We start from the raw sequence: 21,575 nt of genomic DNA on the forward strand, positions 1-21,575 counted from the left end.
AAGTTACACAGTCTCATTAAAGTCTCAATCCTCAAAGTACTTAAAAACTAAAGCTTAAACATAAGATCTTCAACATTAAAAACCACATTAACTTGCATGATTTATTGCTCTTTTTAGCATTTGCATATGTTGCTATATTTATTTAATAGCCTTTATTTTCTGGTCTTGTAAAGTGGATAAAATAACTGTCCTCTGCTTTTATGATTGATGCTCATCTCATTAAAATGACTTTTAATGATTGGTACCTTATCTTTAGGGCGCTGAAGGGACAGATGGCTCCCCCGGTGCAAAGGGCCCTACTGTAAGTAATCATATTTCCTGTTGAAGAAATTGTGCAAGTTAATTTCTTTTATTTCCTTGTTTTGGTTGTGTTTCCTTACTGTGCTTCCTGTTTGTATTTGTAGGGATCTCCAGGCACTGGAGGCCCCCCTGGATTATCAGGCCCCCCTGGTTCCCCAGGACCACAGGGCAGCACCGGCCCCCCCGGGATTCGAGGCCAGCCGGTAATGGGGTCTTTGTCCCTTTGGGAATTGCAGTACCTGGCACATGTGTCACTCCATGGAACTGAACTTTGGGAATTGCAGTGCCTGGCACATGTGTCACTCCATGGAACTGAACTTTGGGAATTGCAGTGCCTGGCACATGTGTCACTCCATGGAACTGAACTTTGGGAATTGCAGTGCCTGGCACATGTGTCACTCCATGCAACTGAAGCAGGGATTAGCAGTGGGATATCTTTAAATACAGCAGTAGCATGCCAGGGAGACTGCTAAGACTCAGATCCTGTAAATCTACTGTGTATCCAAAATACCACTACTTCTTTGAAAAAGAAGTGTGTCTTTATAGTCCTGGGGAAAGAGATTTATTTAAGTTTTTGTCTTGATAACATTATAATAAACAAGCATAATAAGGGTAAAGACAAACCATTATAAGCATCATATTATACTGCCTACAATTAGTGACTAAACTAGGAAATGTTTGTTTCATGGCATAATACAAAATGATGAAGTGGTTTATGCAGATTTTTAACTTTACTGATGCTATTCATGTGTTTGATTTCAGGGAGACCCTGGTGTCCCAGGTTTCAAGGGAGAAGCAGGACCCAAAGGTGAAGCTGTAAGTCTCCATATGCTTTTTAAGATGAAGAGGAAACATAGAGGCTTATAACCATGTAACTTTTTGGGAGAAAACCAACTCTGAAGTTGAGTTGATTTATTAACCAATCTTCAGCTTTTCTTTCTCACTAGTTAAATAATCATGTATTAACTGACAAAAATATAGAGGTGAAGTAATAGTTTACCACTGTCTTCTCCTTTGAAAATTTCTATTGGAGTCTCACTGAATTTTGACTCCTTTGCAGCTTGGCAAAGTACAAATTATTGTGGGTGATTATAAGAAGCAGTGTCCAGCCCAACTTCAGAATTAGAGTTTATTAGCTTATAAACATTGTAAAAGAGAATAGCAGATGCTGAAAAGCTGTTATTTTTAGGTTAGCTGTTAGTTAGGTCCAAGACCTAACTATTTTCTTCTCCTTTATTTGGAAAAATGTTTAGAGTGTTCAGAAGACAGTCTGTTTCAATATGCCTGAGAAATGGTGAGCTTAACAATGTTTTTTAAAATAACATTTTCTTCTCACTAGGGCCCACAAGGTCCCCAGGGTCCCATTGGCCCCATAGGTGAAGAAGGGAAAAGAGGTCCTCGAGGTGATCCAGGGTCAGTAGGTCCACCAGGTCCTGTTGGAGAGAGGGTAAGAAATCTAGAGGAATAATATGTCTTAAGAGATGCACTGCTAAGCTGAAAAACTTTTTGACTTATCCATGGATGTTCTTACAGCTGGATTGTGGGTGTAGTGAAACCTTATTTTCCTAGCAGTAGTTAGTACTGTGTGTTATTTTTTAACACTGGATACTTTTATGTGGAGATTCAGTACCCAGGATAATATGGTAGGAAAAAGGATGGAGAAAGGACCAACTCATCTACTCATCTACAGACTTTTTCCTAGGCCTGCACAGCTGCTCATCTTTGCTTTCAATGAGGCTGTTCACACAGAAGGAGCTGTCCAGCATGCATGAATGAGACACTGAAGTTTTTACCATTCTTAAGTCATAACCCCACCCCCTGCTCCCCAAGTTAAAGTATCGAAGTAAAAAAGTTCTAAGGAAATGAACTGAATCTTCAGTCCACAGATCTGGTCCTTTATTTGTAATAAGCTATGTAAAAATTAACATAATTGTATCATATCTACTGCTTTTCCTAGGGTGCTCCTGGTAATCGTGGTTTTCCAGGTTCTGATGGCTTGCCTGGACCAAAGGTAAATTATATTAAAGTGTCCATCTTTTATTGTGCAATTTGTTAAATCTTCATACATCCAGACATATAAAAAGAAAGTATTCATTAAAAATATTAATTTCATTAAAAATGTCTGCTTCTGGGTAGAAAGGCAGATGCAATTTACAGATGCTAAAAAGGGGTCTGAATGTTTTGAGACAAAAATTTTTAGGGAAGACTCACTTTCAGTTCCCATGATGTTCAGCTTTGCTTGCTTGTCCCTGGCTCAATGCTCCCTTGTTTTGACATGTGCACAGTAAAGGATTGACCTGTTCTACTCCTATATTGCTTTATGTATTGCTGTGTAGGAGGGGGCTCTGTGAAAAATTGCTTATTCTTTGTGTGTGGTGTGATTTTCTAGACTTGTCCCTTAAAAAAGATGGGTTTATCTGGCTTTCCTAACTGCTCTAACACTTCCAGGGAAGTGACTCACATAGGCATTTGTCTAGTACTTCTGTAAATTTCTACCTTCTTGGTAAAAATACAGGGCTTCTAAAATGCTTATATAAACTTGCTCTAAGGAAAAGAAACTTTTAAGTAATAATTTTGGGAAGAAAAGATAATAATTAGGAAACTAATGATAGTAAAAGTATTAATGATTTGTAACTTTGCAAAAATAGATCTTTAATAGAAGATACTGTTTTATTTCACCTGCTCCTGCTGTCACTGTTCTAGCTGTTAATTAGTAGCTCACTGGTGTCTTTCTAGGGAGCCCAAGGAGAGCGTGGTCCTGCAGGATCTTCTGGACCTAAAGGAGGTCAGGGAGATCCTGGACGTCCTGGTGAACCTGGCCTTCCAGGTGCAAGGGTAAGGGACTGGTAGCAGTACCCTGTAAACTGTGGTACCTTGCATTTTCCAAAGGCAACCGTGAATGTTGGGGAATTCAGAAGCTGTTATGCAAGGGCAGACTGGTTTCAGTGGGGCTAAAGGCCAAAAGACCTGTCTTTATTTCCTGCTCACGGTGCGAAGCACAGGTTTTGGCCTAGAAAAAGGAGAAATAGCCCTGATTGAGAACAGCTGATGCAAATGAAGGACGTGTGTTTGTAAAGCCCAGTTGCCACAGGTAACATGATTGAAGGCCAGCCTTCATTAAATTGGTGATTGATAACATAGAAGATTGAGTGGTACATATCACCTAGAGAATTTTTTTTCAGGAAAATTATTGGAGGACAATTCAAAATACCAGAAAAAGAGGATAAAGGAAGCAGTATAATGTGATATAGATCATGGCAGAAATAAAGATGAGCCTATGAGAAGCTCAAGAGGTGGAAAGCAAGAAAAGAGGGACTAGGAAGAAGGAAAATCAAAGACAGTGAGGGATGAAGCTATAAAATGAATACAAGGATGAAGATCTTTAACATAGAGAAGTTTGTGCTACAGCAGTAACTGAGCATTCCTTTGGGATTTTTTTATGTTTCTTGATTGTTATAGAATTATAGACCGAACCCCAACACCAATACTATTCCTGCTTTTAGGGTTTGACAGGAAATCCAGGTGTTCAAGGCCCTGAAGGAAAACTTGGCCCCTTGGTAAGTGACAAAACCTAGTCTTTTCAGTTAATATCACATTAATTCAAGGGTCCCATCTCACTGAAATTTCTTTTATTAGCATGAGTTTTCTTTATTTATTAAGGCTCATCTTCTCTTTTGATAGTTCACTTTACATTCCTAACTTCAAATTAGTTGAAACCAATAATGTTTGTTTAGTTTTGTCTGTGTAGCAGTGTCTCTTGCTTACCAGCTGCTGCATCATTGTTAAACATTTGAAATAAATAAATATTTTTCTAGTTGTCACTTTAAGGACCCAATAAATTATTTGTACATGATTCAGTTCTAATAATTACATAGCATTTGGTTAAATCCAGCAGTATGGCTATTGTTATATGTGCTGTAAAGACATTTTGACTGATAAGTAAAGCCCCAAGCCTGGTTAATGTTATTTTCCTTATATATACAAGCATTTTCTTGGGATTAATAAATTCATATGAATAAATATATATAGAATTTAATGTGGAAAATGCTTTATGTCTGCAGGGTGCTCCTGGGGAAGATGGACGTCCAGGTCCAGCAGGTTCCATAGGAATTAGAGGTCAGCCAGGTAGCATGGGCCTTCCTGGGCCAAAGGGTAGTAGTGTGAGTATGGCAATCCCTTTTTGACTTTAACCATTTTTGTATATTTTAATGGGTGAAAAAATATCTAAACCCAGTCATTTTTATTTCTGCAATTTAGGGTGATCCTGGAAAACCCGGAGAAGCAGGCAATGCAGGAGTCCCAGGACAGAGAGTGAGTGTGGCTGTTATTTGCAGTGATCGTGGAAAATGGTGCTTTTCTTTTATGTGTGTTCACTATACAAGATTTCTTCTCCTGTAATTTTAATGTAGGGAGCCCCTGGTAAAGATGGTGAAGTTGGCCCTTCCGGTCCTGTTGGTCCACCCGTAAGTCAGATTTTACCTCTCTGCCTGCCTGCCTGGCACTCTGTCTACTCACTCCTCTTTTCTCTTTGCCTTCTATTCTTATCAACCTTCATGCCAGTTGTTGATTTCAAGAACATTTAAAGAAAAAATTGTCCTGGAAAAATTACCAGCTTTGTATTAAAATAAATATTAGTAGTCTAATTCTTTTTACTAACTATTATGAAAAAAAATATGCAAGGAGTAAAAAATTATTGTAGTTAATTTTCTCATCTTTCTTGGTTTTAATGGAACTGAGTGTTTTCCTGTTACCAGAGAACCTTTAGGGGAAGGATTTTAAAGAATTGATACACATCTTATTACATCTTTTAGATAGGCTATCTTGTACTAGGATATGTAAAAATGTATAGCAAATAAATGCCTAATCGAAATATGCATATTCAGAGAAAAGAAAAAATTGTGGAGCTTGCCTATATTCCTCTTATGTTTACTTATTACTTCTTTTTGTGTAGGGTCTGGCAGGAGAAAGAGGAGAACAAGGCCCTCCAGGTCCTACAGGGTTTCAGGTATGTGCATTCCTTTTTTTTTTTTTTAATTAAAAAATAAACAGCCATAACTTTATCAACTTAAATTGGAGAAATTCAATCAAGTCATGCATAATATAACTTCAGAATTAAGGCAAGAAGGTTCAGAATAATTAATGATCCATAGCTTTCATATCAGCTGTGCACTAAACCAAACTGGCAAAGGCTTAAATACCAGCTCTGTATCCCTTGAGAGGACCTTTGATGTTAATCAGTTTTAATTTGAAGATTTCCAAAAAAGTTCAAAATATGTAGCAAAATAATTGTCTTGATAATGAAGTATTAATTAAATCAATATCTGTTTATAGAGAACTTTACTTTTAGGGCTGAGATGTCCTGCAAATGTTAAGGAAGGGTTGCCATCTCATTTAGAGAGGGGGAAACACTTTGGTGCAATATTCATATAATTCCCTTGGGGATCTCTGAGAGTGTGCTCTTATACTGAGTGTACTGTAACATTCATGATCTTGATGTCCTAGTTAGGTCTGGATTTATATACCTTTCTATCATGTTGGTGACCATTTCATTTACTTTTTACAGGGCTTGCCTGGGCCACCAGGTCCTCCAGGTGAGGGAGGAAAGCCAGGTGATCAGGTATGTGTATGTGTAACATAACATTAAAAAGAATACAATTTATAAAGTAATTTTACATTTTCTTTTCTCTCTAATTGAATTTCCCACTCTGTTCAAAATGCTTACTGACTGATATAGTCTGCAAGCTGTTTCAGAACTTCTTTGGCATAAAATAATTATGAGAATCTGTGTTCTTGGCCTGAGCTGCACTATCACCTCTTGTCATTGACAGATAGGATTTAGAATTGGCCATCTACATTCACAGTACTTTGGAAATAAAAATGTTTGTCTCTAATTTCCATAACTATAAAGTTATGAATAATGATTTCATTTTAATGGTGAATTTTGTTCTTAGGGTGTGCCTGGAGATCCTGGAGCTGTTGGTCCATTGGGCCCCAGGGTAAGTGTTTTCTTTCAGAGTTCAAATATTCATAACAGTTCTCTGAGGTTGGAAGTTGATGCATAACATGGACTTTAACAGCTAAACTCCTTTGACCTTTTTGCCCATTAACAAAATGGTTCTAAATATGGATATGTTTTAAGATAGTTTCTGTAAAATCTACCACCTTTAATAATTTTTGTAGCTCCTGAAGTGGTGTTGAGTACTAGCTGCTAAATGATTTGGTTTATGCTGTGAAATGGGACTTTTTAGTTTGCTGAGCAACATATTTCCCCCACCTCTAACAGTAAAAGCATAAAACTAATTTTTATTTAATCGGTTCTACTAAATATGTTCACAGGCTCTGCTGCACCTATGGTGCATTTAGGATTTTGTCTACCAGAATTCTACCCTGCCTTTTAAATAAATGATGATCTTCCGTTTTGTAGGGAGAACGTGGCAATCCAGGGGAAAGGGGAGAACCAGGTGCCTCAGGTCTCCAGGGTGAAAAGGGTATGGCTGGAGGCCACGGTCCTGATGGCCCAAAGGTAAACTGAGTAGAGATTTGCATTGCTGCAGTGATGTGATGTATAATTCTGCTCATTTTCATGAATATAAGAGAGATATTTTTTACTATATATGAAAGATATCTCCCTTGTATAAGGAAGGACACACAATTCCAATTATAATAATATTAAAAATTTGCAACATACTTAAATGTTGAGAATTCACAGTAGTGCTGGGCAAAGCCATTTGTGAACTGCAGAAAACCTTCTAGCAATGTTGTAGGAGCCATGCCAGTTTACACAGAGACACTTGGTAGGGCTAAGCCATTAAAAGAAAATGCTGAAAGCTTCATGCCTGCATGCATGCACCTGCTGTGATGTGATTAGGCCAGCAAAGTCAGGTCAAGCAGGGAGTGCCTCTAGTTCCGCAAGACCTGTAATAGACATGAGCATCTCTGCACCTGGAAACTTCTGCCTGTACCTAGTTTCTGTACTAAATCTATGTGACATCAAGGTCAAGGAAGAAAGATTCTCAAGCTTCTTTTTTTGTCTGTTTTCATCTCCAATATTCACTGATTAAATATTAATGTATTTGGAAGAACTATGGTATTACAGTTGAACTTCCTGAGTAACACAATGGGAAAAGAAAAGTATTTGGATGTGAATAAAGTCCAAATTTCAGATAAAATTATTACTTTAAACTGTACCTCAGAGATTTCAACAAAGGCACAACATGTTCTGCAGCCTGGAGACAAAGATGCTTCTCAGATGAATAGGCAACAACTTGTTTTTTGTTCCAGGGAAGCCCAGGCCCTAGTGGGACACCTGGAGATCCAGGACCACCAGGCCTTCAGGGCATGCCTGGAGAGAGAGGGATTGCTGGAACACCTGGCCCTAAGGGTGATAGGGTAAGTGTGTTTATTGCTGTCCTCTTGAGTAGCATGACCTGTCTGTCCCTTAACACTGCAGTTATTCCAGGGTATGACCTACTCAGCCTTCAGTGCCATAACTGGGACTTTCTGGGTGTTTTCCATAGGGCGGCGTAGGTGAGAAAGGTGCTGAAGGTACAGCTGGCAACGATGGGGCAAGAGTAAGTAAATCTGTCCCTCTCTTTAGACCTGCTCTTCACACACAGTTTACTGTGCTAGGGGACTCAGCTTGTGGAGTTAAACACTATGCAGTGTTATCATGGTATGTCATGATATACATATGACCTCACCAGTCATTACCTCACCCTCCAAATCTTCAAGTTTTTCAAGACTGCTGTGCACAACATTTTGGGGCGTGTGTTCCAAGCCCCTATATGGTATCATCAATAATGTGGGTTAAGAGCTCAATGGAAAGGATTCACAGTTGATTTGGGATTCGTCTAAGTTGACTATAGTAAAAAATATGAGAAAATGAACAGGCAGAGATGAATAGGCAAAAAGCAAATCTTCCAGCTCTCAGTTTTGGACGAAGGCAGATGCCTACTTATTGTCTGCATTGAGTTGCCCACAAACTGTCCTGAATTTCACAGGTGAAAATTCCTGTCAGTGTACTAAGCTTCACATAAGCAGTAAGTTGCTGGCACTTCTGGAAAGTTTTGAATCTCCATTGCATTAATAAGATCTCTAGTCTGCTCAAGATGTGTTCAAGACACATTGCACACACACTGCTGCACAGACCAGCTGTCCAATAATCGCAATTGCACTGGGTTTTCTTTGTATGCACTGACCATTTTTCCTTCCCAGATGTTATTTGAGTTACTTTTTACATGAATTGAGAATATATCTGAGATTCTTGGGTTGTGCAAACCAGCTGGAGTACTAGCCCCTAAGCATTTGGAAGTCTGAGGTACAGAGAAAATACAAGGATCCTGTCTGGACTACATTTAATTGCTAAAGAGGACAATTTTTTTGAGAAACCCTATACAGAAGCTCTAATAAAGTTATCATCTGTGAGCTGGAATTGGTTATATAAATCAAACATTATCCAGAGACACAGAGCAGTTCTTAGTCATTGTAAGGGACGTTTACAGCTTATGGTAGTTAATGAACAGGTGAAGTAATGGTGAATTGAAGTAATGGTGGAGATGGTGGGTTTGGAAGGAGAGTTTGCAACTTATTTGCCTGCCTTATGAAGAGATAAAGGACATTTTTGAGTAGTTTGTAAGATCAAAATGAATCTTCAGAAAAAATGATGGATACATTACAATTAATTTTAAAAGTTAAATACTAATATAAAAGAAACAGAGCATTGTGCAAGTGGGGGAAAAAAGACCTGATTCCTTTTTGAGAGAGTAAAATAAAGCTGGGGCTTCTTTTTTCATATCATTGGCCTTATTCATGAATACCTCATAAAGCAGATGATGAACTTAGAGAAGAAAGAGAGAATGAAGGAAAGCAGATCTTTTGTGGGGAGTTTGGTCATTGGGAAAGGAATTACAAGTCAATTTTAGATAAAGAAGACAAAAGAAGTTTCCAAAGATAAAGTAGAATTCAAGGGAATGAAAAAGGGAATGGTAATATATGAGAGGTTTTAAATTGTCTTTTTGGAGCATCACTTTTCTAACTTCCTATCATCTTAATTTGTTCAAAAGGGTCTCCCTGGTCCAATAGGCCCAATGGGTCCAGCAGGTCCCACTGGTGAAAAGGTAAACTGATTTTCATTCCTTTCCCTACTGAAGTTTCTTAATATTATCAGACTTCATTAGCATTTTAATGACCAAACAAGTCATACATTTAATACTTGGGAAATAAAATTCTTTCATTTTATTTTAAGGGTGAGCCAGGTCCTCGAGGTTTAGTTGGTCCTCCTGGTTCTCGTGGAAACCCTGTGAGTAAACATGCTTTTTATTTTGTCTGGTATAAGTTACCAATACCTAACACTGATCCAAACTCCAGGCATTTTTCTTATTTGCTGATATATTTTCCCTTTTTTTCCTTCCCTTTCTCTGTAGCCAAGTGTGAAGTTCTGACTTGTTGCTGTGCACTTGCAAAAGTATTACCAAATATTCTTCCAGTGACCTATATTTGTTTTAGGGCAAACTTTATAGAATCACCCTCACTTACCTCACTCCTGAAACTATGCCACCACTTGTAATTGTGTCAGCGTTTTTAAAAGCATGCCCCTAGCAGATACCACTGCACATAAACAAATATGTAATGGGCAAAGCACAGAGGTAATCCTTAGTTCATCCAGTTATGTAACTCTTGTCATCTTCCATCTATTAGTGATTTGAAGTATTTTAAGGGTTGACTTCAATTAGGGAATTAGAGGCTCAGCCCTTCTAGATCCTTCATACTGCTTGAAATTGATTATGTCCCTGTCATAAATCAGAACACTCTTATTTCCAGTATAACTTGGAGCAGCTTCCACCCTTTAAGGCAGTGCTGGAGTTGGCAGCCTTCATCTGCTTCTTTTCCAAGCAAATGCTGAGTGGAAAGCTCAGTTGAAGCCTGTTGTGACTTTATAGAAGAGTACATCTTTGAACTACTGTTTTTTTTCCCCAGTGTGATTGGAGTGGTAGGTTGAATGAAGTGTGTACTCTTTGGCCATCCCTGGAAGGGGTGGGTTGTGACCAGAATTTCTCCTAATGCTGTTTTAATACTCGCCTGTGTCTTCCATTTCTGAAAGCTCAATATAGTCTTGAACGCATGGCAGCTTTTAACATCATTTTATGATTAAAAGCCCATGTGATTCTGATTAATAGAGCAAAAGTATAATGACACTTATGATGGTAATAGTTAACATCCTTTCTGATATATTGAACTGTAACTGATACTATGTGTAGAAAGATGGTTGTTAAATACAGTTATTTAAATTTTTCTGACCAGGGTTCCCGAGGAGAAAATGGCCCAACTGGTGCTGTCGGTTTTGCTGGCCCCCCGGTATGTGTTTTGGAACACTAATGAGTTTCCTTTCCTCATGCTTTTGACACACTTCATTTCCTTCATTATGTATAATATTGTGGTGTTCTGGATCAGGAGTTACATTCTTGCTGCAAAAAGAGCTGTTTCTTTCTCCCATCAGTGTATCAAGGGAAGGAAAGGGCCAACAAGCGCCCTAGACATTTGAAAGTGGTTTTCTTGTTAAGATTATGTAATTGCTCACCAGATTTCATATTTTCATTAATATGTTATGTTGCTCCTTTGAGATTAAAATGAGGGAAGTTAAAAAGTGTCTACTGAAGGTAGCAAAGATTTGCACCATGAGTAGTGAAGGCTGGAATGAAGTGATGGACCAGATGGACTGGAATACACTCAGCTTTCCCACAGCCTAAATATCCTGTTTCAGGATCCCTTTCACAGTCTTGCACCTGTTTCCCTTGATGGGAATATAAAGCCTAGAAAAGACAATGTTTGTTTTGTAGCCACTGAGGCTACAAAGGAGGAAAACAGAATATCTAAAGAGAAGAAAAATGTGAGCTAGATAAGTAAAATATTTTAAATGAAAATACTGGCTTCACAGAATGTTTAGAAAATGTCATGTGTGATCTTCTAAAGACCATACTGAATCATTAAACAAATGCAGTGTTTTCTGGACTGATTTTTACCCTTGGTATTTTTATTTTTTGCCCTTTTAAAATTATCAACAGAATTATTTTGTTAGGAATGATTTGGTGTTGCCTGCCCTGATGTTTCTTCTAAATAATTTTTCTTATAGGGCCCTGATGGTCAGCCTGGTGTGAAAGGTGAACCAGGAGAGCCTGGACAGAAAGGAGATGCTGGATCTCCAGGGCCACAGGGTCTTGCTGGGTCTCATGGTCCTCCAGTAAGTATGAATAAAATCATTATCAGAACCGGTGGCATAGGCTGATCTTGTTAATTTAAAAAGTTCTGGGTGTTCACTACCATCCCTCTCTTTCTCCTTTCCTTTTAGGGCCCTCCAGGTGTTCCTGGTCTGAAAGGTGGTAGAGGAACTCAGGGTCCACCTGTAAGTAGATATAATGTGTTGAGACCTGGCTGCAGATAATCTAATACAGAAATGTTATGTAATGTGTGTATTATTCCTCATCTCAGCTTATTCTTTCAGTATGTAAATATAATTTGCTCACTAATTCAGCTAAGAACATTTGAAGTAACTAGTGCTGTGTTTCTTTTGATAAAGATGGCATTAAAAAGAAGCTTTTTTTAGGGTGCTACTGGATTCCCAGGATCTGCTGGAAGAGTGGGGCCTCCAGGACCTACTGTAAGTTAATTATGATTTTCCTAGTAGGCATGTTTTATAAAATGGTCACCAAGAATTTGAAGGTTAAATAAAGTAAGAAAGGCGAGCCAGTGTTTATGACCTGATTCTATTGAGGAGAACAGTTTGTCAATACTGACTTATGTGACTGTTTGCATCATTAAATAAAGCTCATTAGTCTTCAACTAGGTCCAATGCCTGATACTGGTCCAAAGCTTTTCTTTGAGTTAAGTAGGCATTCAAATTGCTGCTCAAATTGCTCCAATGACTTGATTACTTGGAGGAGTAAAAAACCCCAACTTATATTTTCCTCTATATTTTACTTTTTGTCCTTTTAGTGGTGACTGGAATTACAACAGTTTTTGGAAAAGAAAGAACCTCTACTGAGCTCTCTCATTGGTAGAGTTTCTCATAAGTTCCAATAAAATAAACTCAAATCCTCAAACACAAAATCTCCTCTGTTCAAACATTTTCAGAAAAACTATAAAAAATACTAGCTGTGGATCAAGTTGAGGGTTGACCTCCACACAGAGAACTGTGTCATGCTTCATATGCCTTTTAATATTATGATGAAAAAAACAACTTGCAGTCATTGTAAGGTTATCAAAAGTGAAGTTTATGGAAAACTTAATAGACATGTGAAGTCTTTTAAAAGTATTTGAGAAATAAACAAAGGTCTGTTGAAACACTAATTTGTACCATGGAAATGAAAAGTTTGGATGTGGACTTCAGTTTGATGATATTAGAAAGAATGGGCAAAGGTGAGTTTTCTAGCAGTTTTTATATACTTGAGGTGAAAAAAAAAACCAAAAAAGAGACAAAATAAAGTGTCTTTTAAATGAGTGAGTTTGAAATTGAAAACTGGGGGGGGAACATGGGTGGAACTTGGACATAATTTGGTATTTATTTCATTTCATTTATTGATCATAAAAGAGATGATAGCTTTTAGCTCATTCACATATGTTAGCCTCAGAGCATGCATTTATAGTTAATTGAAACACAGTCCTTAGAATTTTATTGTCCTGGTCAGAAAAGGGTCCAATGTAATGACGTGTTTTCATTTTTTTAGGGAGCCCCAGGGCCTGCTGGGCCTATTGGTGAACCAGGAAAAGAAGGTCCCCCAGGTCTTCGTGGTGATCCTGGTTCTCACGGCCGTGTGGGAGATCGAGGGCCAACTGGGCCTCCTGGTGGCCCTGGGGACAAGGGTGACCCGGGGGACGACGGGCAGCCGGTATGTCCCTCGACTGTCCCTCCACCAGCTCCAGGCTTGCTCTCTTTGTTTGTTGCTGCTGACATGACAGTGACATTGCTTCCTCCTCTGTGGATTTCAGGGCCCAGATGGCCCCCCTGGTCCAGCAGGAACTACCGGTCAAAGAGGAATTGTTGGAATGCCAGGACAGCGAGGCGAGAGAGGCATGCCTGGGCTGCCAGGGCCTGCAGTAAGTGACCACCAGGCCATGTGCCACCAGCCTGGGAATTTCCGGGTGGGATTTGCAGTGTAGTGCTCCTTAGCATGAGGAGAAAGCTGGAAAACTCTAGTTGCGGGAGTGAATAGAGAGATAATAGTAAAGAATTTAATCTCATCCAGATGCATGAGGTGGAAGGTTTACTTCCTTTTTGCTTCTGCCATAATGGAAAGTCTGAACCTGAATTAAGAGTGAGTAATACCGTTAAAGCCTTTGGCTAAAATGTTCCTATTTGACTTAAAACTTGATCCCTGAAAAAAACAACCTTGCACTCTCATTTAGGTGCCCAAAGGTCACTTGAATGTGAGTAAATACTCTGCAAACACTGTTTCATAAATTGTGAACTACAGCCTTCCAAATTGTCACTTTCAGCTCTCTTGCATTCATGTAGCATTTATAGATATTTGTTCAATAGCCTAATGATCCAGTAAATAAAGCAAATAAATAGACAATTAGTAAAAGGATTGATATGGAGGATCTGCCATTACCACAGGATCCATGAAGTCACTTTATAGCTAAAGTTGGCCAGAAATTTTTCCAGGCTAACAAGGTTTGTTGGTGTTGAGACAGAAAAATCATGTTAATTATTTCAAACTGCATTATATTTTTCTGAAATCTAAATCACCATACCTATTGCAGATAATGACATCAGACTTACTGATTTACCAGTAACTTCTTAAAAATACAAAGTCTATTAAATACATATTCAAATTCTCAAAGAACCTTTTCTTTAAGCATCAGGACTATTTTTCATTTATAAATTTAGATGGTATTTCATTCTGGATTAATGAGTAGTTTGTTAGGCAGCAGGTTTTTAGTGCTTTCTTTGTTTTGTGATTAAAATTTTAATATGATATTTGTCATCTTTTTTTAGGGTACTCCAGGAAAGCAAGGTCCCACGGGGCCACCTGGTGACAAAGGTCCCCCAGGACCTATTGGCCAGTCAGGTGCCACTGGGCCTGTAGGTGAAGCTGGTCCAGAAGTAAGTGTTACAGCATTGTAGCATGCAAGAAAAGTCGTGGTCGTTCTCCTTGACTTGAAGTTAGAGGTGGAGAACAACTTTCTAATTCTTCTAGAAATGCAGGATTACAGAGTGAATCAATAGCTCTGTTTTTATTCCCTAACTCCAGGGACCTGCTGGTAATGACGGTACTCCTGGACGAGACGGAGCTGTTGGAGAACGTGTAAGAATATTTTATTTTCTTTATTTTCTTCTGCAAATCCCCATTTTATTCTTGACTTATTGTAGATTTTCTTTTCATTCAGTTAACCTGATGGAGAGCTTGTTCTGAAAGTGTATCATAGCTTTGAATATATTGCCTCTCAAAGCTGAGGATGCCTGGCTAAGAGGCTAAGAACATCTTCTTCCACAAACTCAGACTTGAATTCTTGCAGCAGGAATATCTTTGTAGGTTGCAATTGCTCAAAAATAGACTGGCAGTGCTACAGTTTTGTTGCATTGGTCTAGACCAGTCCTCTTTAGATAAACTGTTGAAATTCTGCTTTGCAGGGTGATCGTGGTGAACCTGGCCCTGCAGGCTTACCAGGTTCTCCAGGAGGCCCAGGAACTCCGGGTCCTGTTGGCCCTCCAGGAGATGCAGGTCAAAGAGGTGAAACTGTAAGTGAGGCTTTTTTTAAAAATACTTTGTTTATCAAAAATTATCGTGTATGATTTTCATGCATTGCCTCACATTCTTTCTGTATGCAATCTTTGTAGGGTTCTCGAGGTCCAATGGGTCCCCCAGGCCGTGCAGGGAAAAGAGGTTTGCCTGTAAGTTGCCTGTGGTCACTGTGGTTTTGTCTGAGATACCACTGAGAAAAGTGTGTGAGGAATTCAGCCCAAATGAGAATGCTAAGCAGGGCTTCACCTTGTGTTCTGGCTGCAAGTGGGTACAGGTAGTTCTGAGCTACAAAGCTGCACAGATTTGAATATTTGTATTTGGATACTCCACAAGTGCTTTGGAAGCCTCTTCATTTGGAGCATGTTGCTGTCTGGATAATGGCAGGACCTGAGTTAGCAAATGGCTAAAGTCTGGTCTAATTAAGCAGTAAGGAAATAAATACTTAACAAAAAGGGATGTTTTTAGATAAAAATGGCAGAAATACAACAAAATCACCTGTTCCCATTAAAAGGCCTTAATTCAACTCATGAACTTCCACCTTCAATCTGAAAAGGAAAATAAACAAAAGTCCTCTTTTTTATGTTACATAAGTCTTTTACAATCCAAGCCTGGAACAGAAAATTAATTGCAAACTTGGGAAATTCAAAATAATGTTGTCCTGTCCCTAAGCGGATGTCATTTGAGAGACAGTAAAGTTTATTGAGTAGTTAGTGATAATGATGCCATTGATAAACTATTTGGTATCTGGCATTGAGAAATTTAGCCTGTAATTTGGGCTGAGAAATATAGAATTGAAAACAGCAGCCAAGTTTTGCAATGACTCTTGAATTAGTGTAAGAAGTTTGCAATTATCAAAACTAACAATTAAATTGTGACAGTAATAGGTACAAGGTATTTGTGCTGCCTGGATGTTGTTGTCTGTAGTTGGGGAATGTAACTTCAGTTGTGCTTTAATCATAATGAAGGTGAAAGAAGCTGTGAGAAGTGAAGATGCAGCCTGGATGATTTCATAGTGAAAATATGCTTTATCATAATGAGTCTGTGAGAGATCTTTAACATTTCAATCTCCTTAACAAAAATCATCTGCCATATACAGTAAGGCGAAGAAATACATTGATATTTAAAAAATTTGTTTTCTAAATTATTCATTATTATCACTACAGTTCTGTGTGTTTTTTACTGTATTATGTAGCTAAGTAGAGTAAATTTGCTACAACTGTATTTAAGCACAACACAGTTTTCTGTAATTATTTATTTATTTTTTGGTAAAAAATTAAGATTCTTGGATCTGCCTCAACATCAGCATCTTTCCAGCTTTAAAAGGGAAGGAGGTCTGATTGCAGTGTCTAAAATCAAATGAGGGAGTTTTGAGGTTGGAGGTTTTTTCCCATTTCTGAATTTTACATTTCATCACTGATATTTACAGGGTCCCCAAGGACCTCGTGGTGACAAAGGTGACAATGGAGATCGAGGTGATAGGGGCCAGAAGGGACACAGGGGTTTCACTGGGCTTCAAGGACTTCCTGGTCCTCCTGTAAGTTGTTCTGCTTTTTACTATAATTTTATTTGCTTGGTACTTAAATAGTGTATCGGGAACATAGTTATTTAAAGTGGAAAAGAAAGCAAACTAGTTATTTTTCCCCACAAGGTGTTTGAATGGCCTGGTGTCTGTACTTGCTAATATTTTTAATGCAATTTTAAAATACTGTTGCATGATGAGGTAAATCTGTTGTTACAAGATGTGTGTTCTGTTCTTGTTCCCTAAACAAGGCCAATCCCTTACAGTTAATGACCTGTCAGCACAAGATGGTCGCAAAAGCTGGTAGCTTGAGATAAGCAATTTAGAGTGTGAAATGCTTTTTGGCAGTGTTTGAATTCATTAGAGTAAAGGAATCCAGTGCAAAATCCCAAAAGGACTGTGAGACCATCTCTTGCTAATATTTTCAAGAACTTTGGGATTTCATTATCAATTGAATGGAAATATCATGGAAAACTTGCCTTTTTTTTTTTAACATTTATTCAATGGTGCTATGAAAATGTTGGAAGTTTCAATGCACAGGAACAGCAGCACCAAAAAGCCTGATACCCAAATTACCTTTTCACTTGGTGACAGAGCTGTCATTTACTCTCTTGTAAGCCATTCTGATTATAAATACCCAGAACCTGGGCTTTTCTAGAGAAACAGCTTTATAGACAAGCACCAGTAAATTTTATGAAGTTACTAAGGGATTAAGATAAAGGTACCACCCATTGTTTATGTACCTTTTAATCCTATTCATACCAAATTGTGTGTATCACAAAGCCTTAAAACTAAAGTAATATGCTCTAAATGGCACAATGATATAATAATTTCTTCTGTTTAGGGTCCAATTGGTGAACAGGGCAGTCCTGGCATTCCAGGCCCATTTGGTCCTCGGGTGAGTATAACTTTTAAGGTTTTTCTTGCTTGGTGTTTCTTTTTGTTTTTTTGTTTTTTTTTTCCTTGCTCAGATGTCTATTTCTGCATCACTTGTATTTCAATGACTTTTATTGGCTTCGATATCATATGGTCATTACCCTAATATCTTTTGCTGAGACATCACCTTGTTTAATATAGTAAAGCTTTGTCATGAGTGTAGTTTTTTGTAGATAAAAATGTTGGCTCAGAGTGACTACAGGGCTGCAGTCTCTTTTTACAGACACTTTTGCTGCAGCTGATACAAACCATGCATGCGGCAGCTTTGCCACTCGTCACCTATATATATCATTCATTCAAAAATAAAGGAGAAATACTGTCTCTTGGGAACATCCAAGGGAGGCATCTACAGCTACCTCTGAGCCTGTAACTGAGGGTGTACAAAAGCTACTCCAGTCTGTAGAGCATCTGGAATCTGGAACTGATCCCACTTAAATGGTTAAGGAAAAAACAGATATACAGATATACATCTGAGCCAAGTTATATTATCTGAGGTGATTCACTTGAGAAGAGCTGCTTTTAAACCACCTTCTTACTTTTACAGAAGAAGAAAAGAGGTGATTTTAAAAAGTTTAGTAATAGGCGCAAGTAATCAGATTGCTTCCTGACAAGATATTGCTTATAATGGGCTGTTTTGTAAAATTTTGTTATTAAATGATAAAATACATTCCATCTGTCTCCTATATTTTCTAGGGTCCTCCAGGTCCAGTTGGTCCTTCTGGAAAAGATGGAAGTCCTGGTCCACTTGGGCCAATTGGGCCTCCTGGTGTTAGAGGGACTGTGGGAGAAGCTGGACCTGAGGTAAATTGATGGGAATATTGGGGAAAAGGTTATCTTTAAATAATAAGATTATTTTTATAGTCCCTCACATTATTTTCTTGAACATCTATGAGCTCAAGATAAATGATAAAATGTGGTAGTTTCTCCAGCAAACATCCAGGGTAACTGTATTGAAAGGGTTCATTACTCATTTTCATCTTCTGAACCTGGGATGATCCCAGTCTCATCCACCTGTGCTCTCCTTAGTCTGAGCTGGATGTAGTTCTGCAGGTGGCTTACTGGATCCTGCTGCATCTGTGGTCCAACACGGCTGTTTGGCCAGTTGGGTCCTAAACCCTCAGGCCCAAGCACAAGCCAGCAGTAGCTCAAAGCTGGCAGTCCCACAGAGTGAGCACAGCCACCTGCCTGCCTGCCAGCACCCTCCTCCACTGTGCCATGTGTTAGGGAGATCCTTCACTCCAAATAAACAGCCCAAACTCTGACACTGAGCCCAGCTGACCTTCATGCTGGGCTGAGGTTTACAGACACCAAACCGTGACCTGATTCACTACTGATGAAAACTGGTTTGATCAGTTTGAAAAGAGTCCTGAACCTTGCTGAATGCATCAAGCATGTTCCACGTGCACCAATTCAAAATATTCAAAAAGGGTAGTTAAACTATTTGCAAGAAGATGAATTAAAAAAATTAGAGAAATTTGAGAAAAGAGTGATCTGGGTGGTCATGTGGAGAATTAAAAAATTGATATTGCTTATTTTGTGGAAGGAGTAGAACAAAATAATGGGCAAGAATAGGAAGGCAGTTTTTGCTGACTTTCTGTCTGGTAAGACATGGTGTTTCCTGTGTTCATCATGTGCTAATATTCTGCCTATTTCATTTGAATTTCTGCTAATTATCAGTATCTCCACTTCTGTCTGGACACCAAGACCTGTATGAAAAGTCTATGGCAGAGCATAAGAATGTAATAAGTCTCTATCAACTGTGTAATGAAACCACACAAGAAATACCACATTCCAATATTTTTAGTTTTGCTTTCCATGGGGGCTTGCCTGCAGCTGTAAATTGGAACCAAAAAGCAGGAAATAAAAGATGAGATTTCACTTTTCAGACACAGTGTGTGTTAGTTTGGATGTGTGCTCTGTGTGTGCATTTGGAGCACTAGTGGTGAGTTCTGAAGTAATGACTCTCAAAGGAAAGGCCAGTTCTGATCCACCAACTGGTGCAGCAGAGCATCAAAATTCAGCTGGAGGTGCATTACAGACTTTGTGTTGCCAGAGAAGGGCTGGCAGGGTGAGATATGTTTATTAACAGATATCTTCTCATGTGTCCTGGTTCATGGTGACAGAAGGACCTCACAACCCACCATTTGGGAAAATTTACTTAGTCAGGAAAACACTTGCTCTTCCAAGTAAGGATGATGTAGATTCTGTCCCACAGAAAGACCAGAGTTCTGTGGCCAGAGAGCTCAGCACTGTGCTGGATAAATATATAGATATTTCTAGTGCCAAATTTTCCATCCAGGAAAATGATCCTGAGGCAACTTATGGAAAGCAGGAATTTTAAGAAATAAAGTTGTTAGGCAGGGGTCTGAACAAGGAGGGACAGGTTTAACAAAGGGAATGAGGGCATTCCTTGGAGACTTTTTCCAGCTATTAGTTTTAAAATCAGGAGTAAGAAAAAGTTGAGCAAGGCATTAAGGCAATCAGAGAGGACATGAAGCAGAGTGAATACATACCTCACATGCAGTTCTGATCTCTTATCCTTGTTCTTTGAAAGGTGAATTCTTTATATCTGAATTATTCCCCGTGCTTTAGAGTGACTGGCCTCAAAGTTTTGAGGGGGTTTTTGGTGGCAGGCTTTGCTGTCATTTGGCATAATATTTACTCTACTGAACCTCTGTTGCCTTTTTGTTTTGAACCTTAGGGCCCACCGGGTGAGCCTGGTCCTCCTGGTCCTCCAGGGCCTCCAGGCCACCTCACTGCTGCCATCGGTGACATCATGGGACACTATGACGATGCCATGGCGGATCCACTACCAGAGTTTACTGAAGATGAAGCAGCCCCTGATGACCACAATAAAACAGACCCAGGAGTCCACGCCACGCTGAAGTCCCTGAGCAGCCAGATCGAGACCATGCGCAGCCCCGATGGCTCCAAGAAGCACCCAGCACGGACCTGTGACGACCTGAAGCTGTGCCACCCCTCCAAGAGGAGCGGTGCGTGTTCACATCTCTGCTCTCTGCCCTCCGAGGCTGCCTCGTGTCCAGCATGGCCTTGGTCACTGCTTTGCACTGCTGCACCATATTTCTGCTCATGTCTTCCCAGTTGTTTCAAAAATCTTTGTAACCTAACAGAGTCACGTTTTACATTCTTTGTAGGTGAATACTGGATTGATCCTAACCAAGGATGTGTTGAAGATGCCATAAAAGTGTACTGCAACATGGAAACTGGGGAGACCTGCATTTCTGCCAACCCATCCACTGTGCCCCGCAAAACGTGGTGGGCCAGCAAGTCCTCTGACTTAAAGCCTGTTTGGTATGGCCTTGATATGAACAGGGGATCACAGGTAAATAAATACAGCTACTGTTAAGAATTGGCTTCTGAGAAGCTTGTTGCCTTGTGGTTTGGAACTTCATCTGCTGCTCTGAGCAGGTTCTGCTACAGTCACAACATTTTACCTGTTGATTGACTGGCTTATAGCCAATTGATTGTGAGTATCATATAATAAAGATAGGAAATACCTGGGAAAAAAATGCAAGTGCATCTAATGCAGGATTGGCTAAAGCAGACCACTAGTGGACAAAAACATCAGCTTCTCTCTCTTTTACTAAATGTCTGTCTTGTCCTTAAACAACTGTACCCTGATACATAATCCAGATCCCTGCTGTTTTAGTTGAATTCTAATCTTCTTTCAGAAAACTCTATACCGCTAAAAATTGCAAAACTTACTTTAAAAATTTGTTTTTGAATGAAAGTGTGATTGCTATCATATGATCAGGTTGGTCCATGATGAATCCACCAGTCTCTAGGCAGATAAAATTTCACTTACCTTTCTGCTAGGCTTTTCCTCTACAGTAACTTCTAAAATTAGGCTTAATGATCCTGACAAATAATAGATGTTTCCTAAGAAGTATATAATTTATTAACTAGTTTTTGCTATTTTTATTCCTAGATTATCAAAAGCACAGAGAATATCTTCAAATGTTATTTCATAGAGTGTTATTATCTTTAAATTCAGTATTTGGTGCATGAAAAATAATGCTGTTATCAACTGGATTACTAAAAACAGTTCAGAACTTTAACAG

At 39.0% G+C, this 21,575-nt stretch overlaps 1 protein-coding gene and 1 long non-coding RNA gene across 7 annotated transcripts in view; one reads left to right on the forward strand and one right to left on the reverse strand.

Moving 5' to 3' along the window:
* The window catches only part of COL5A2 (collagen type V alpha 2 chain), a 130,694-nt gene that overhangs the window by 105,318 nt on the left and 3,801 nt on the right, over positions 1-21,575 (forward strand). For all 6 annotated transcript variants that reach the window (XM_068196384.1, XM_068196380.1, XM_068196383.1 and 3 more), the window contains 33 exons: positions 257-301; positions 405-503; positions 1,063-1,116; positions 1,640-1,747; positions 2,258-2,311; positions 3,037-3,135; positions 3,804-3,857; positions 4,362-4,460; positions 4,558-4,611; positions 4,710-4,763; positions 5,252-5,305; positions 5,864-5,917; positions 6,252-6,296; positions 6,725-6,823; positions 7,582-7,689; positions 7,818-7,871; positions 9,363-9,416; positions 9,545-9,598; positions 10,600-10,653; positions 11,429-11,536; positions 11,645-11,698; positions 11,900-11,953; positions 13,020-13,181; positions 13,282-13,389; positions 14,291-14,398; positions 14,547-14,600; positions 14,927-15,034; positions 15,134-15,187; positions 16,465-16,572; positions 17,402-17,455; positions 18,187-18,294; positions 20,195-20,486; positions 20,649-20,836. In XM_068196384.1, coding sequence (XP_068052485.1) covers positions 257-301; positions 405-503; positions 1,063-1,116; positions 1,640-1,747; positions 2,258-2,311; positions 3,037-3,135; positions 3,804-3,857; positions 4,362-4,460; positions 4,558-4,611; positions 4,710-4,763; positions 5,252-5,305; positions 5,864-5,917; positions 6,252-6,296; positions 6,725-6,823; positions 7,582-7,689; positions 7,818-7,871; positions 9,363-9,416; positions 9,545-9,598; positions 10,600-10,653; positions 11,429-11,536; positions 11,645-11,698; positions 11,900-11,953; positions 13,020-13,181; positions 13,282-13,389; positions 14,291-14,398; positions 14,547-14,600; positions 14,927-15,034; positions 15,134-15,187; positions 16,465-16,572; positions 17,402-17,455; positions 18,187-18,294; positions 20,195-20,486; positions 20,649-20,836 — 2,856 coding nt within the window. The remainder of the gene's footprint in view (positions 1-256; positions 302-404; positions 504-1,062; positions 1,117-1,639; positions 1,748-2,257; positions 2,312-3,036; positions 3,136-3,803; positions 3,858-4,361; positions 4,461-4,557; positions 4,612-4,709; positions 4,764-5,251; positions 5,306-5,863; positions 5,918-6,251; positions 6,297-6,724; positions 6,824-7,581; positions 7,690-7,817; positions 7,872-9,362; positions 9,417-9,544; positions 9,599-10,599; positions 10,654-11,428; positions 11,537-11,644; positions 11,699-11,899; positions 11,954-13,019; positions 13,182-13,281; positions 13,390-14,290; positions 14,399-14,546; positions 14,601-14,926; positions 15,035-15,133; positions 15,188-16,464; positions 16,573-17,401; positions 17,456-18,186; positions 18,295-20,194; positions 20,487-20,648; positions 20,837-21,575) is intronic.
* LOC137477398 (uncharacterized) lies at positions 15,111-15,971 on the reverse strand. Its single transcript, XR_011000975.1, has 3 exons — positions 15,901-15,971; positions 15,534-15,583; positions 15,111-15,408 (listed from the first exon to the last, which is right to left on the reverse strand). It is a non-coding gene; the product is annotated as an uncharacterized lncRNA (long non-coding RNA).

This window comes from Anomalospiza imberbis, chromosome 7, assembly GCF_031753505.1.
Source record: "Anomalospiza imberbis isolate Cuckoo-Finch-1a 21T00152 chromosome 7, ASM3175350v1, whole genome shotgun sequence".
Classification (NCBI taxonomy): domain Eukaryota; kingdom Metazoa; phylum Chordata; class Aves; order Passeriformes; family Viduidae; genus Anomalospiza; species Anomalospiza imberbis.